This window comes from Megalobrama amblycephala, linkage group LG19 (assembly GCF_018812025.1).
Source record: "Megalobrama amblycephala isolate DHTTF-2021 linkage group LG19, ASM1881202v1, whole genome shotgun sequence".
NCBI classification, from domain to species: domain Eukaryota; kingdom Metazoa; phylum Chordata; class Actinopteri; order Cypriniformes; family Xenocyprididae; genus Megalobrama; species Megalobrama amblycephala.
In genome coordinates, this window is record NC_063062.1 from 35,828,092 (window position 1) to 35,843,111 (window position 15,020).

At 35.2% G+C, this 15,020-nt stretch overlaps 1 protein-coding gene across 2 annotated transcripts in view; it reads right to left on the reverse strand.

Moving 5' to 3' along the window:
* The window catches only part of LOC125253810 (latent-transforming growth factor beta-binding protein 4), a 71,500-nt gene that overhangs the window by 19,791 nt on the left and 36,689 nt on the right, over positions 1-15,020 (reverse strand). For both annotated transcript variants that reach the window (XM_048167950.1, XM_048167949.1), the window contains 14 exons: positions 14,314-14,478; positions 11,106-11,540; positions 10,921-11,028; positions 8,203-8,331; positions 7,628-7,753; positions 7,392-7,511; positions 6,763-6,882; positions 4,334-4,447; positions 4,125-4,244; positions 3,923-4,042; positions 2,635-2,754; positions 2,319-2,438; positions 710-829; positions 510-629 (listed from right to left, as the gene is read on the reverse strand). In XM_048167950.1, the coding sequence (XP_048023907.1) occupies positions 510-629; positions 710-829; positions 2,319-2,438; positions 2,635-2,754; positions 3,923-4,042; positions 4,125-4,244; positions 4,334-4,447; positions 6,763-6,882; positions 7,392-7,511; positions 7,628-7,753; positions 8,203-8,331; positions 10,921-11,028; positions 11,106-11,540; positions 14,314-14,478 (2,037 nt within the window). The remainder of the gene's footprint in view (positions 1-509; positions 630-709; positions 830-2,318; positions 2,439-2,634; positions 2,755-3,922; positions 4,043-4,124; positions 4,245-4,333; positions 4,448-6,762; positions 6,883-7,391; positions 7,512-7,627; positions 7,754-8,202; positions 8,332-10,920; positions 11,029-11,105; positions 11,541-14,313; positions 14,479-15,020) is intronic.

The window sequence follows — 15,020 nt, forward strand, 5'->3', positions numbered from 1 at the left end:
CTAATGTTATTTTGAAGGTGAAGGGTTTTGAGACAGATGTGTTGAGTCTTCTTCCTTCCAACCCTCCCTCGACCCGGCCACCTTTCATCTCACTATCCACATGATACAAACACAAAATCCAGGCGGATGTAGATAATTGTGCCCAAACACGTGGCTGAGATTTGAGTCCTGCCATCTGCAGGCCATATGCCCCCACTCACACCGCACTCCTCATCAAGAGAGAGAGAAAGGAAGGAAGACGATAGAGAGACCGTGAGCCTCTCCCTGGAGGAATGAAGCTCTGACACATTTGATGTCGTTCATTTGCCAAAGCCAACTTTCTGCACTACATCCTTTATTTTGTGGCGAGATGGATCCGCCAACAAAGCAGCTGTTTGCACTCAGAGAACTTCAAGATGACTTGAAAGTATGCACAACAAGTATTTACGAAGATTAAAACTGACACAGTGAGTCGGATGTCGGAAACGCCTGTGGTTGCGGTCTGCATTTCGAGGTTAAGCTCGTCTAACCTGTGCAGCGTCCGTTCTGCATGCTGTGCCCGTCTCTGCAGGGGACGCACTTGTACGAGCCCGGAGAATTCAGGCACTGCTGACCGGGACACTGCAGTGGGTCCAAACACTCGTCAATGTCTAATAAAGAAGGAAATGAAAAGCTTATTAGATAAAGTAAAGTAAAATTATAAAATGACAACCCTGTGTGCTCTCATTACCCATGCAAGCGCCCTCCTGTAGCTGGAAGCCCAAGGTGCACACGCATCGGAAGCTGCCGGGAGTGTTTTTACATTGGCCATTAGTGCAGCGTGTCGGGTTTTGACTACATTCGTCTATGTCTGAAAACACACAAGTGAGACAGCACAAATGCATTAAAGGGGACCTGTAATGCCCCTTTTACAAGATGTAATATCAAAAAACACTTAAAGTTAATATATAAAAGTCTCTGGTGTCTCCAGAATGTGTCTGTGAAGTTTCAGCTCAAAATACCCCACAGATCATTTATTATAGCTTGTCAAATTTGCCCCTATTTGGGTGTGAGCAAAAACACGCCATTTTTGTGTGTGTCCCTTTAAATGCAAATGAGCTGGGCGGAGCTTTAACAGCTCAACAACAACAAAGCTGGAGAATCTCACGCAGCCAAAATGAGGATTGTCAGTAACGGTGTTCAGCCTTACATTGTTCAAACCGGAGTCGACACTGATGGAGAGACTGAACGATAAAAACACTGACAGCCAATCAGAATCCACCATACTTTAAAGAGCTCAAGCATTTAAAGTGGCAGACGACAAAGCTAGCGCGCGCTTAGAATAAACAGAACAATATCGTCTGCTGGTGTGGTTATTATTTTCTTTATAGTTATTGGGCCTTAAATCTGCTTTGTTTTCATCCACGTTAAATTCAGTATGGTGTCTAACCTGACTAAGGTCTAGTGGTGCAAACGTCAGAAAGATGTTTTTTACAAGTTGAACGCACAAAAAAGCCCTGAGTTTCTGAGTTTGTGGGGTGTCAAAAAGAAAACATGCAGGATACGATGAATGCAGCGTCTGTATTGTCGGTAAATTTGTTGAAATGAATTAAATTATTATTATTATCTAAGTTGCATGTACCAAATACGAAAGTATTGTACGATATTTTATTGATTAGAATACATTTTAAACCATAACGCTCAAAATAATTAACTGGTTTGAGAAGGACAAACTTAAATTAAACAGATTAGTTCAGTCAAATGAACTTTTATGAGTATTTAGAACTTTCCTTTTCTTTCAAGTTCACAGAACTGATATATTTTAAGGAAACTGAACTGTTTCAATGGTTTGAGTTTTCTGAACTCATTTTTTAAAAAATTTAGATGAACTTAGGTTTAACTGAAACTGGGATTTCTATTTCCCAGAATGCTTTGCCCATGACAACAAAAATTTTGATGTAACCGATTGGCTTAATTTTTTTTTAGTTTTGCCAACTTTTTACATGGTAGATTGATATATAATGATTCAATTTACAGCACTTTCATTAATTAATTAAGAACATAAAAAGGCAAAAACACACTGCTGCCTATTTTTATTCATCATTTTGTAGAAGTAAATACAAACTCGTAAATACAAACTCAGATTTTTTTTTTATTATTATTTTTTTTTTTATGGTTTTAGTTTTATATACTGTTAATAACCCTGATATAAAAGTTGACAGATTGATAATTGTGACTGTGTCTGATAATTGCATGAAGACAAAGAAAGAAATAAACACTTCCCCTTATATTATTTTTTTAACCTAATTAAATTAGTGTTATTGTCAGCTGCACATGTGTAGATTGACATGAATTAATACCTTGGCAGCGTCCTTCAAGAAGCTCAAAGCCCGGCTGACAGGAGACACACTTGAAGGAACCGACCGAGTTCACGCACTCTTTTCCCGGGCACTGAAGCTCATTTTCACACTCGTTCACATCTGGAACAACAAGGCAAGAAACAGACTTCTTATTTTATGAATAGAACAACTTTCATTTAACATGCAATTAAGTCTCCCAAAACATTACATTCAGTTCCTCCTTATTTCCGTATTAAGTACTCTTTTTAAAAGTATGCTGAAGTGCACTTCTTTTTCACAGGGAACATGTTGCTCAGTTCTGTCATGAAGCTCATACCTTTGCAGATGTTTCCCTCCAGTCTGAATCCAGGGCGACACAAACAGCTGTAACTTCCCACGTTATTCTCACAGCGGCCGTTAACACACAGCTCAGGAGTCTGACGACACTCATCGATATCTGACGCAAATAAACAGCTTGTTCATTATACAACAGGCTTCATGCTTTCTCTGCTGGAAACTACAGCTTCAGACCAGATTCAGATACATTTCAGCTGGATATAAACTGGTTTAGGTAGTTGGGGTTGTGGCTGAAGTAAACCATGTAGATCATCTTGGTCAAGCAGATGCATGCAGGAGATCAGTAACGCAAAGCACACTAAGGTTAAATAAGAACGGACAAAGAACAACTGAAACATATGGGTAGAACAAATGACACTAAACTAGACACAGGTGAAAATATGGGTAACTATTAACAAACAAGGACAAAATCAGTGAGCAAGGAAACCAAAACTAAACAGAGTAGGGAAACAGGAACTAATGGAAACAAGGCAGAATGTCAAAATAAGAGATAACAGAACAGAACAGAACATTATCCTGATAATTATACTGACCAACATTAAGTAACATGCTGGCTTATGTCTTTCACTTTGTGTTAATGTTTTTGTCTTTAATAATATTTTTGATTAAAATTAAATCAAAATTTATGGTTCGAACCAAACTATAAATATGATTTGAGACAAATAAATAAATTTTGCCTTAAGTCTAAGTCAAACTTAGTCAACTTAGTCAAATTTAAAGCTGTATTAAGTGAAAACTTAAATATTTGAGTTATCTCAAGTTAAATCCAGAAGTCTATTCTAATGCAACATTTTAAACTGTGATAGCTAATTGCAACAATATCTATCTATCTATCTATGTATCTATCTATGTATCTATCTATCTATCTATCTATCTATCTATCTATCTATCTATCTATCTATCTATCTATCTATCTATCTATCTATCTATCTATCTATCTATCTATCTATCTATCTGTCTATCTGTCTATCTATCTATCTATCTATCTATCTGGCTTTAAAAAGTTAGGACCAGTTTTGTCTATATTTTTATATAACCAACCACAGATGTGTTGTAGTTAGCTGAGCATGCTCCATTTTTAAGGCTAAATCCAGGCCTGCAGGAAACACACCTATACGATCCCTGAGAGTTCACACACTCCTGTCCAGGACACTGTGATGGATCTTCACACTCATTCACATCTGCGTCCACATGCACACACACATATGATTTACAGTATTTATTCCAACCCCAGTTTTTCATAATTGGTATTGTATGAAGAATCATACCTGTGCAGGTACCGCCCTGCAGTCTGTACCCAGTCCTGCACACACACCTGAAGCTGCCAAGCGTGTTTTCACACAGTCCGTTCGAGCAAGGAGAAGGCGTCTGACGGCACTCGTCAATATCTGGACAGATTACAACATCCTACTTTCAGCGTCTGTACATATCTTACGTGTTATGACTTTGCAGGTTGAAATGAATGGTTACCTGAGCATGCTCCATTTTTAAAGCCAAATCCAGGTCTGCACGACACACATCTGTACGATCCCTGAGAGTTCATACACTCCTGTCCGGGACACTGCAACGGGTCCTCACACTCATTCACATCTGTAACGTACACATCAATCCATGCACACAATCATACTTTGCATCTAAATGTATATTATTGAGACTTAAAAGCGTTTTACTCTTCTTACCCACACAGGTGTTGGCCTGCAATCTGTATCCGGTTCGACACGTGCATCTGTAGCTGCCTGGTGTGTTTTCACACCGGCCGTCGGGACACGGGGACCGACGACATTCATCAATATCTGAATAAAAGAAAGATTTTTGTTATCCTGAAAAGCTCAACTTTAACCTTATAATAATCCTTGTGAAAAAGAAGTGTAGAGTGTATTTCAAATCTCACATATATGCACTTGTGGATAATATAATATTAATACAATAAAAGTACTTAAAGAGAGTACACTTTCATGACTGTTTATTAGCTTAAGATTTTTACAAACTTAAGTGCATATTTTAAATCATTGTTTTTATAAACTTTTGTCATGTTTTAAAGAAGTACACTTATTTTGATGTGTTGACTAACATACTAAAGCACATGTAAAGAACTTGATTATAATTTTAACTGTAGTGTTATTCGATATTACACTTAAAGTTAATATATTTTAAATGTACTAAATTGCAACTTCAGCATTACAAATGTGTAATGACAAATATTTAAATATTTAGAAACATGAAATATTACATAATACAAGTTGTATGTGACATACAAGTTTCAATAGAAATGACATTAAAGTATATTTTATTTCCATATTTCAAAGACAATAAAAGTCATTATGAAATTACATATAAAGATATACTTAAGTTCTACTTAAGTGGGCCAAAAAACTCAAGTTCAACTCATTGTATTTAATTTAAATTTAAACTATAATACATTATGTAACTGTAAATAACACTCGATTAAGTGTCTTACAACATTACATTCAGTTCGCACTCAAGTATATTATTATCATTTATAGTGTGGTATTAGTAAAACACATGAGGCAGAATATACAAACAAGGAACACTTTATCCAACACTAATATAATTCACCGAGATTAACTACCACATAAACCCAAGACGAGAACTGACAAGGGATTGAACAGAGCAGGGAGCATATAAACACAGAGTTAACAAGGGAACTAAACAAGGAACAGGTGAACATAATCATTAAAGGTGCCCTCGAATGAAAATTTGAATTTATCTTGGCATAGTCAAATAACAAGAGTTCAGTACATGGAAATGACATACAGTGAGTCTCAAACTCCATTGTTTCCTCCGTTTTATGTAAATCTCATTTGTTTAAAAGACCTCTGAAGAACAGGCGAATCTCAACATAACAACGACTGTTACGTAACAGTCGGGGTGTACGCCCCAATATTTGCATATGCCAGCCCATGTTCCCAACATTATGAAAGGCATTAGACAAGGGCAGCCAGTATTAACGTCTGGATGTGCACAGCTGAATCAACAGACTAGGTAAGCAAGCAAGAACAATAGCGAAAAATGGCAGATGGAGCAATAATAACTGACATGATCCATGATATCATGATATTTTTAGTGATATTTGTGAATTGTCGTTCTAAATGTTTCGTTAGCATGTTGCTAATGTTAAATGTGGTTAAAGTTACCATCGTTTCTTACTGTATTCACAGAGACAAGAGTCGTCGCTATTTTCATTTTTAAACACTTGCAGTCTGTATAATTCATAAACACAACTTCATTCTTTATAAATCTCTCCAACAGTGTAGCATTAGCCGTTAGCCACGGAGCACAGCCTCAAACTCATTCAGAATCAAATGTAAACAATATAACAGTATACAATACTCACATCATGCCGCATGCATGACGAACACTTTGTAAAAATCCATTTGAGGGTTATATTAGCTGTGTAAACATTGTTTATGCTGTTTAAGGCAAGCGCGAGCTCCGTGGGCGTGGAGCACGAGAATTAAAGGGCCAGTAGCCCTGAATCAGCTCATTTATAATGATGCCCCCCCCCAAAAAAAATGAATTAAAAAAAATCTATGGGGTATTTTGAGCTGAAACTTCACAGACACATTCAGGGGGACACCTTAGACTTATATTACATATTTTTAAAAAAAGTTCTAGGGCACCTTTAACTAATGAGTAACCAAGGAAACTAACAAGGGTCAGGAGAGCGCTACACTGAGAGGAGTACAAGAAACCTAAACACATAAGCAAACTAAACACAACCCTGACAATTATTTCCACAATAATTACTTATTGTAAAAGTATGCTAAAGTTTGCTTCTTTTTCACAAGGTAACACAAGATTAGTCTGCAAAAGGAATATTAGGTCTCACTTCAGATCAGGGTCCAATTCTCACTATTAACTATGGCTTTTGCCTCAATAAACTCCTAATTACAGCTCATTAATAGTTAGTTTTGTTTAGGTATGATGTAGGATTAGGGCTGCAGAATATGATCATGCAGAATAAGGCTTCATAATTACTAATAAACAGCAAATATATGCAAATAAGCAACTAGTTAATGGTGAGAATTAGACCCTAAAACTGAAGTGTTACCAAATATTATAATGATATTTCTGTGCCGTGTGTTACCTGAGCATTGTCCGTTGAGCAGATCAAAGCCAGGCTTACAGGAAACACACCTATACGAGCCCTGAGAGTTCACACACTCCTGACCCGGACACCGGAGCGGGTCAACACACTCATCGATGTCTAAGAATAATAAAACACCACATGACGTACATTTGAGTTCATCAGTTTAATAAATTCTGTTTTGGAGACAGAAAACATGTGACTCATCCCTATTATGCAGTAAATAATAATGTCCCTATCCCTTACAGATACACTGTTTGAGGTCACTAAGATTTTTTATTGTTTTTTGAGCACCAAGGTTACATTTATTTGACCAAAAATACAGTCAATTCAGTAATGTTGTGAAATATTAATGTCATATTTTTTAAACTGTAATTTATTCCTAATTTTCAGCATCATTACTTCAGTCTTCAGTGTCACATGATCCTTCAGAAATCATTCTAACATGATGATTTGCTGCTTTATTAGTATTATCAATGCTAAAAACAGTTGTGCTGTGTAAACAAAATAGACAAATTATAATAATTTATCCCTAAGCAATAATTAGTGCATCCCTAAAAACAATTGCTAGAATGTACAAAACAAACAAAAAAGTAAGTAAGCATTATGGGTAAAATGATTTGAATTACCTATGCAGCTGTTCTCCTGTAGCTTGTATCCAGTTCTGCACACACACCTGAAGCTGCCCAGTGTGTTTTCACAGCGGCCGTTAATACAGGGATTGGGCACCTGACGGCACTCGTCAAAATCTGTGGAATCCATCACTGATCTCAATGATCTCATACATTATTATGTGCACAAACATCCTATAAAGTCTCATTTACATGATCAGAAAAGTCAACATAAAGAATGAAATGTTTCTAACCGACACACAGAGTCTGCTGGGAGTTGGTCTGGTATCCCGATGGACACACACAGCGGAAGCTGCCCGCCGTATTCTCACACTGTCCCACAGAGCACGGCCTGGGCGTCAGCAGACACTCGTTTATGTCTGGAGAGAGAGATTGATCCACTGATTGGTTAATACTGTACTGCTAATATTGCTGGCTCCTGTATGATAAACTACTTGTGCTTTGGAAGTGGCTTTCAGTGCTTTACACATTACCAAGTCATGCACATGCACACAAATTATTATACCGTTAAAGGCACATTTTCATTATCAGCGGATGGATACAGAGATGACAAATATATGAGCTGGCTGTCCTCTCAGCAGTGTCACCCTGACCTTTGACCTTTAAAAGCCTTGGACGCATCAGTGAGAAAAAGAGGAATCCTAATCTAAAATACGCTGTGGAAAAATGGCTGTGGAAGGAACATGTAATATCAACATGATTTAAAACCTCTTTTAGGAGGAACATAAAGATGTTATCGTACATGTTTTTCTTCTTTAGAGTGTAATTTCTTATTCCTTATTCTTTAAGTCATGCAGTAACTTCATACCTTGGCAATGGCCCTGCTGAGGATTGAGTATATATCCAATGTTACACGCACACGTGTGTCTGCCGCCGGGCAGGTCAATACAGCGACCCGACCCGCACACCTGAGGACGCGATTCACACACTCGGGCATCTGGGGGAACCACACACAAGGCCATAAATACCAGTGTAAAAATAACTGCATTCAATTGAAAAATTTAAAATATTCTTTTCTTTTGTAAAATGATTGAATATCAGGTCAGTTTGTGGTTATTTAATCAGATTAGCTCAATCTCAGAGGTATGCTGGGTTCACAACTTGATGGACATTTATTCATTCCTCTCCAAACCAAATTCATCGAACAATCAAACTGGATGCAAATGAGGAGAAAATTACAGAGCGGTATTCAACTCTGCATTTTTCCATGTTGATATGAATTTGGCGTCACTTCAACTCTGGAAATCAAAGATGTCGGTCATTTATATGAGCAGGCCAATGAATTTTCTGGGTGCGCTCATAGTGACTGGGATAAAGCTCAAAGAATAGGGTACAACAGGGCTAAAGGTGCCGCGGGACAAAAGGCGCCTTTGATTTTATTTTCCTCTTAACCACTAGGTGGCACAAAAATGTGCCGCAGCACTTTCCTAAAAATGCACTTTTCAAAATGCACGTGCAAATTTGTCTGATCTTTGACGCGATCGCGGGCAGCAACGCAAAGTTGATTCTGATGTAGTTTGATCTAATATTTTATGTTTTTTAAAATTTGGTTGATTTAAGTAGCAAATGAGAATCGATTAAATTAATGTTTGTATTTTCAGACAAAGGTCTTCTTAATGATTTTCGGTTTTGTTCAAGCATCAGTTTTTCAAAAACGGAAGAATATGTAAAAGTATGGTATTTGGGGTAAAAAGTGCACCTGCAATAATTAACATGATAATAAATAGCTGACTGACTTTTCCATTTCTTGACATGACATGGTTAGAGTCACATAGCAAATATCATATATCAGATTGGGTATCCATCTTAGAGATAATACCCATATTTAATGAAACAATCATATTTTAAAAATATTATATTTATCATATCATAATAAAATATTTATTGTTACTACTGTAAATCTATATTGAATATTATGGGATCTTTCAATGCTTTCAGAATCTTTACTTTTTAAAGTAATTTTGTTTCTGTATTTGTAAAATATTTTTTTTATATTAACATAGGCTTATTTTAATAATGAATTCTTTTATTTATCAAAATAAACAGAAAATAGTACAAACTTTGCAAAAGTGATTCTTTTCAACAAGTATTAACTTAGACATTATTAAAAACATATTATTTTAGCTAAAGTATTTGTATGAATACTGTGTTCCTTTTACCCCATGCTGGGGAGCCTTTTACCCCATGTGTGGGGTAAAAGGCCCCCCTAACCACCTCATACATTTATAAGATTTTTAAACAAAATTAACCACATTTATGACTTATTTTCACACAAAATCTGTTGCTCCATCAATGTTCAATACAAACATATATATTTTTCCTGCAATCATACACTTTGAGAGTAGTGAAAAGCACATTTTTTCTTAAGGTGTGCCTTTAGCCCAGTTGTACCCTACTTCGTTTTTTTTAGATCACAAGTTGTTATTGTGATGTCTTTACTAATTATAACCTATTTCACTATTGTATGATGTTTATTACACAAACAATATGCTTGAAATATAAAATGAATGCATATGTATTGCATAATAAAACAGAAAATGTGCTTTTAATATACTATCTCTGTATTTAGAAAATATATTTAGCTACCACTAATACCAATACAGAGATAGTATATTAAAAGAACATTTTAGTTCATATTTAATGCTGTCTCAAAACAGCACAGTTGAGTACACTTAGATGTTCTTAAAATGATCTTAAGTAGTACTAAAGAAGAATTTTTAGTATATTAAGTACAAAATTAGTGCACGAAAATAGAGTACTTTAAGTATATTATGGAAATGTACTTTTTTTTTTTGCATGGGGTATCATTATGTTTTAGTAATCTTTTGTCACGCTAATAGACATTCTGTAGTTTCAATTGGTGTATGACAAAAAATGAGTATTTTAAGTCGATTTTGCTGAATTTTTTATTAATCACATAAAAATTCCACTAAAGTGCACTTAAAGAGTGATTTTTCTTAACACACTTAAGAACACTTAAAAAGTGCACTTTGTAATAAAGTCAATATTTTTTTTTATTTAAAAATACTTTTCAAATTATTGTTTTAATAATCTTTTGTCATGCTTTAAAGAAGTACACTTATTTTGATGTGTTGACTAAAGCACATGTAAAGTGCTTGATTATAATTTTAACTGTAGTGTGTGATTCGATATTACATTTAAGTTAATATATTTTAAATGTACTAAATTGCAACTTCTTCATGGAAATGTATAATTGCAAATTTATTTAAATACATGACACACAAGTTTGAATAGAAATGACATCAAAGTATGTCTTAGTTTACCATAAATGCTTCTCAGTACATATAATTATGAAATTACATAAAAAGATGTACTTAAGTATGTAAGTGGGTTATATAATTTTATGATAATGCATATAATTTTAAACTATAACAAATTTTCATTTAATAACATGCAATTAAGTGTTTGAAAACATTACATTCATTTTCTGTAAAAAGTGCACACACTTCTTTTTTGAAGTGTGCTAAAGTGCACCTCTGTCTCAGAAGCCTCTGTGATGGCGTACCTTGTCTAGTTGGCAGCGGTCGGGCTGTAGCGGGCACAGGCGGAGGTCTGACTGGAGATATTGGCTGTCTGTTAACCGAGGGCCGGCTGGTTTGCGTCCGGACAACAGCTGTAAACAATTAAATTAAATGAAACACACCAACACAACTGTGTTAATAAATAATAATAAGAAACGTTGTCACTCACGCGTGATCACTCTGACCGGCTGGTTGGTTCCTGTGGCGGCGCTCCCAGGACGGACACTGGAAGGCTGCTGAGGTCTGGCGTTTGTGGTTTGAGAGCCGCCGCCTGTTGACAGGTTTGGATTTGGTTGAGTTATAATGATAACCGAACCAGTCTGTGGATTGGCGTCAGGCTGCTGTGGTCTTGTAGAAAGAGAGATCGAAGGTTGTTGGACTCTGATGGTTTGCGTGTTGGTCGGTTGTTGGTTTCTAGAGCTTGTTGAGTGCGTCCTGGAGCTTTCAGGTTGGGATACTACGACTTGTGTGGATGTGCGGCCATTTTCGGAGACCAAGGGCGGCCCGCCGGTGTCAAGCATATCAACTAGTCTTTGGTTAAACTTGACAGCCGAAGCCGAATAATGGTAGCCCGGTCCAGCAGGACAGATCTCTTTGAAGGCAGCTGTGAACACAAAGTTAGATGCTGAACAATTGTAATCTTCGGTAACACTTTACTTGAAGGGGTGTGCATAAGACTGACATGACACCTTCATAATCTTGACATGACACGTGTCATGAATATGAAGGAGGTTTTATGAATGTTTATGACAACTGTCATTAAGTGTCATTCGCTCAATTATGTCATTTTTAATGCAAAGATGACATTGTTTGAGATGTCTTTGTTACGACAACTTGACATAAACCAATACATCGTAACCTGTCAGTGTCTTTGTCATGACAACTTGACATTAGCAAAACATCATAACCTGTCATAAACATGACATAGCAGATTAATTATCAAACTTAAAAAAACTACTTAGCTTTATGGGTTAACATTACATTACATTATTTTGGTAACACTTCAGTATAGGGAACACATATATAAACGATTAACTATGACTTTTCCCTCAATAAACTCTTAATTTACTGCTTATTATAGTTAATTGTTAAGTTTAGGTATTGGGTAGGATTAAGAATGTAGAATAAGGCATTAATATGTGCTTTATAAGTACTAATAAACAGCCAATATTTTAGCTATATGAATGCTAATAGTAATAAGCAACTAGTTAAAAGACCCTAAAATAAAGTGTTACCATTATTTTATCATTTGTCATCTTTTTTACGAAATTTGAAATTGTCTATTATCTGACCTTCTGTTGGAGGAAACTTAAAAAAACAAAAAACAAAAACAAAAAAAACATGAAATGAAAAATATTCATGACGCTGTTATAAAATTATTTGTCAGAGTATTGTCACTTAATGACATTTTAATGACAAGTTCAATTTGTACCACTGTACTTGAGCTCAAGATACATATTTATGACACTATTATAATGGCCTCATGACAGTTTAATGTAATGTTAACCCATAAAGCTAAATAATGTCAAGTTGTCATGACAAAGACACTGACAGGTTACGATGTATTGGTTTATGTCAAGTTGTCATAACTCGGACATCTCAAACAATGTCATCTTTGCATTAAAAATGACATAATTGAGCGAATGACACTTAATGACAGTTGTCATAAACATTCATAAAACCTCCTTCATATTCATGACACGTGTCATGTCATGATTATGAAGGTGTCATGTCAGTCTTATGCACACCCCTTCAAGTAAAGTGTTACCTAAACTTCTAATGCAGTCACATTTTTTGTTTCCTAATTGAGTCAGAAATGGGAAGGGTCAATGCTAGAACTTCAGTTTGTGGCATTTAAACGAAAATGACAAATTCCATCTACTTTACATATGCTTTATTATGTTAGTCAACACATTCTGACAAAAGATTAGTAAAAACTTAATTATCAAAAATGTACTTGTTCGGTCATTTTAGAAAGAAAAAAAAAATGTTTTGAAATTTAAAAAATCGCTGCTTTGTCGGAATAGTATGAAACTTTGTGACATTTGTCAGTTAGAAGACTTAAATCAGAGGTTCAAATCAGGTTGATTAAGCTCTGATAACGCATTCCTGTTCATTTTTGCAACATTTTTGTTGAATTTTGATGTTATATGTAACTAAATGTCCTGCTCTGTGCTCAGGTTTGACTGTAGTTAAATTAATGCAAAAACTGACACTTCAAATCAACATTAAATCTAAACCTTGACAAAAAGTAGTCTTTGAAAATGTATAAATATATATCCAAATCCACAACTTAATAAAAATAAGTATTTATGTCTAAAAACAACTAGAGAATTTACACCACGACATTACATACGTTTTTCTTTTTCTTTTTTTTTACTTTAAATAGATGGCACTAATCTGCCTTCAAAAAATGGATTTTAAAGGCATTGTCTCTATTGTAACATGAATTATGTAAAGTAATACAAAATATAAGAAAATAATAGGTAAAAAAATAATATTTAAAAACATATATTTTTTGTATTATTTTCAATGGGCAAATTTTTATAATAATTATCGCATAAATATTCATTACTTCCATAAAATTCTCTCAAAATACAAAATAAAAAATATTAATGAACAAAATATATATTACACTGATTTTACTGAAAATAAAAAAGTTACATTTCAGGTGTTTGGTCAAGTGTGACTCCAAATGAACAATACCAGAAGGTTAAAGTAAAACTACTAATTTGACATTATTACAAAACGCACTTTTTAAAAGTGTGTTAAGAAACATAGTCATGACAGTGTACTCTCTTTAAGTGCACTTAAGCACACTTCTTTTTCACAAGGGATATAATAGCTTTGTTGTGAGGAACAGATCAACAAAAGCTTTTCAACAAAACAGTTGTGCGTCAAAAGGCAATATTTTCAGTGCATCTCAGCTAGCCTTTGGTTATACTTGTATAATAGTAGCCTGGTCCAGCAGGACACAAAGTTAGATGTTAAAAACCTGTAAAAGTTCAATGGAGCGTTTCTTAATGGAGTCAGGAATGGGAAGGGTCAACCGGGACAATGTAGAACCGCAACTTGTGGTATTTAAACGAAGACAGACAAATTACACAGTAAATTCCATCTCCTTTGATATTCCTCCAGACATTTTCAAAGAAATATTGCTGGTGGTGTGGGTGGGACGGGGTCCTTGAGGAACAGTTGGACTCTTTGTGTTAAAACCAAATCATGTTGTTTCAATATTCTGTACTAACACACTAGAATGTTCTCAGTGCTGTCATCCATCCTTCTTCCAACTCTTTGCACAAATTTCTGCATTAAAGATGTTCATTCCAATGTAGTTGTTTGAAGTGCATTCTTTGAATGCCTGAAAAGTTTCTTACCTGAGCCAAAGAAAGGGCATAACTCACACTTCTTCCCCCAGGCTTTCCCCACTCGACTGCAGCAGCAGATCTGTTTGGTGATGTTCCTCAGGATGGGAAGAGAGCAGGAGCCCTGGTTCAGGATACGGAAACACTGGTCCTTCTCCTGTGAGATCACCTTCTGCGCTATGAGGGGAAAAACAATGCAGAATATAATAGGGACACGGGTAAGGATAGGAATCTAAACATGCAACAGATCGTACATGCAGGCACTGATTTATAAACATGTCTTCATACTGCTTTTTTAAGAGGTCATTTAAAAGGATTAGTTCACCCAAAAGTGAAACTTCTGCCATTAATTACTCACCCTCTTGTCCTTCCAAACCTGTATGACTTTGTTTTTTTCTTTGGAGCACAAAAGCAGGAGTTTAGAGGAATGTTCACGCTGCTCTTTTCCATACAATGAAAGCATACAGTGATCATAACGGTATCAAAAAATCTGTCCATATGACTCGTACTCTACATCGGAAGCCATTTCTTTGTGAAAAAGTTGGCAAACTTTTAAGGATAACTTATTACAGACATATTTTATTTTAAAAATGCTACTTATATATATATATATATATATATATATATATATATATATATATATATATATTTTTTTTTTTTTTTTTTAATTAATGAATTTTGACAAATAAAATGATTTTTTTTGCATTGTAGTTGAACTT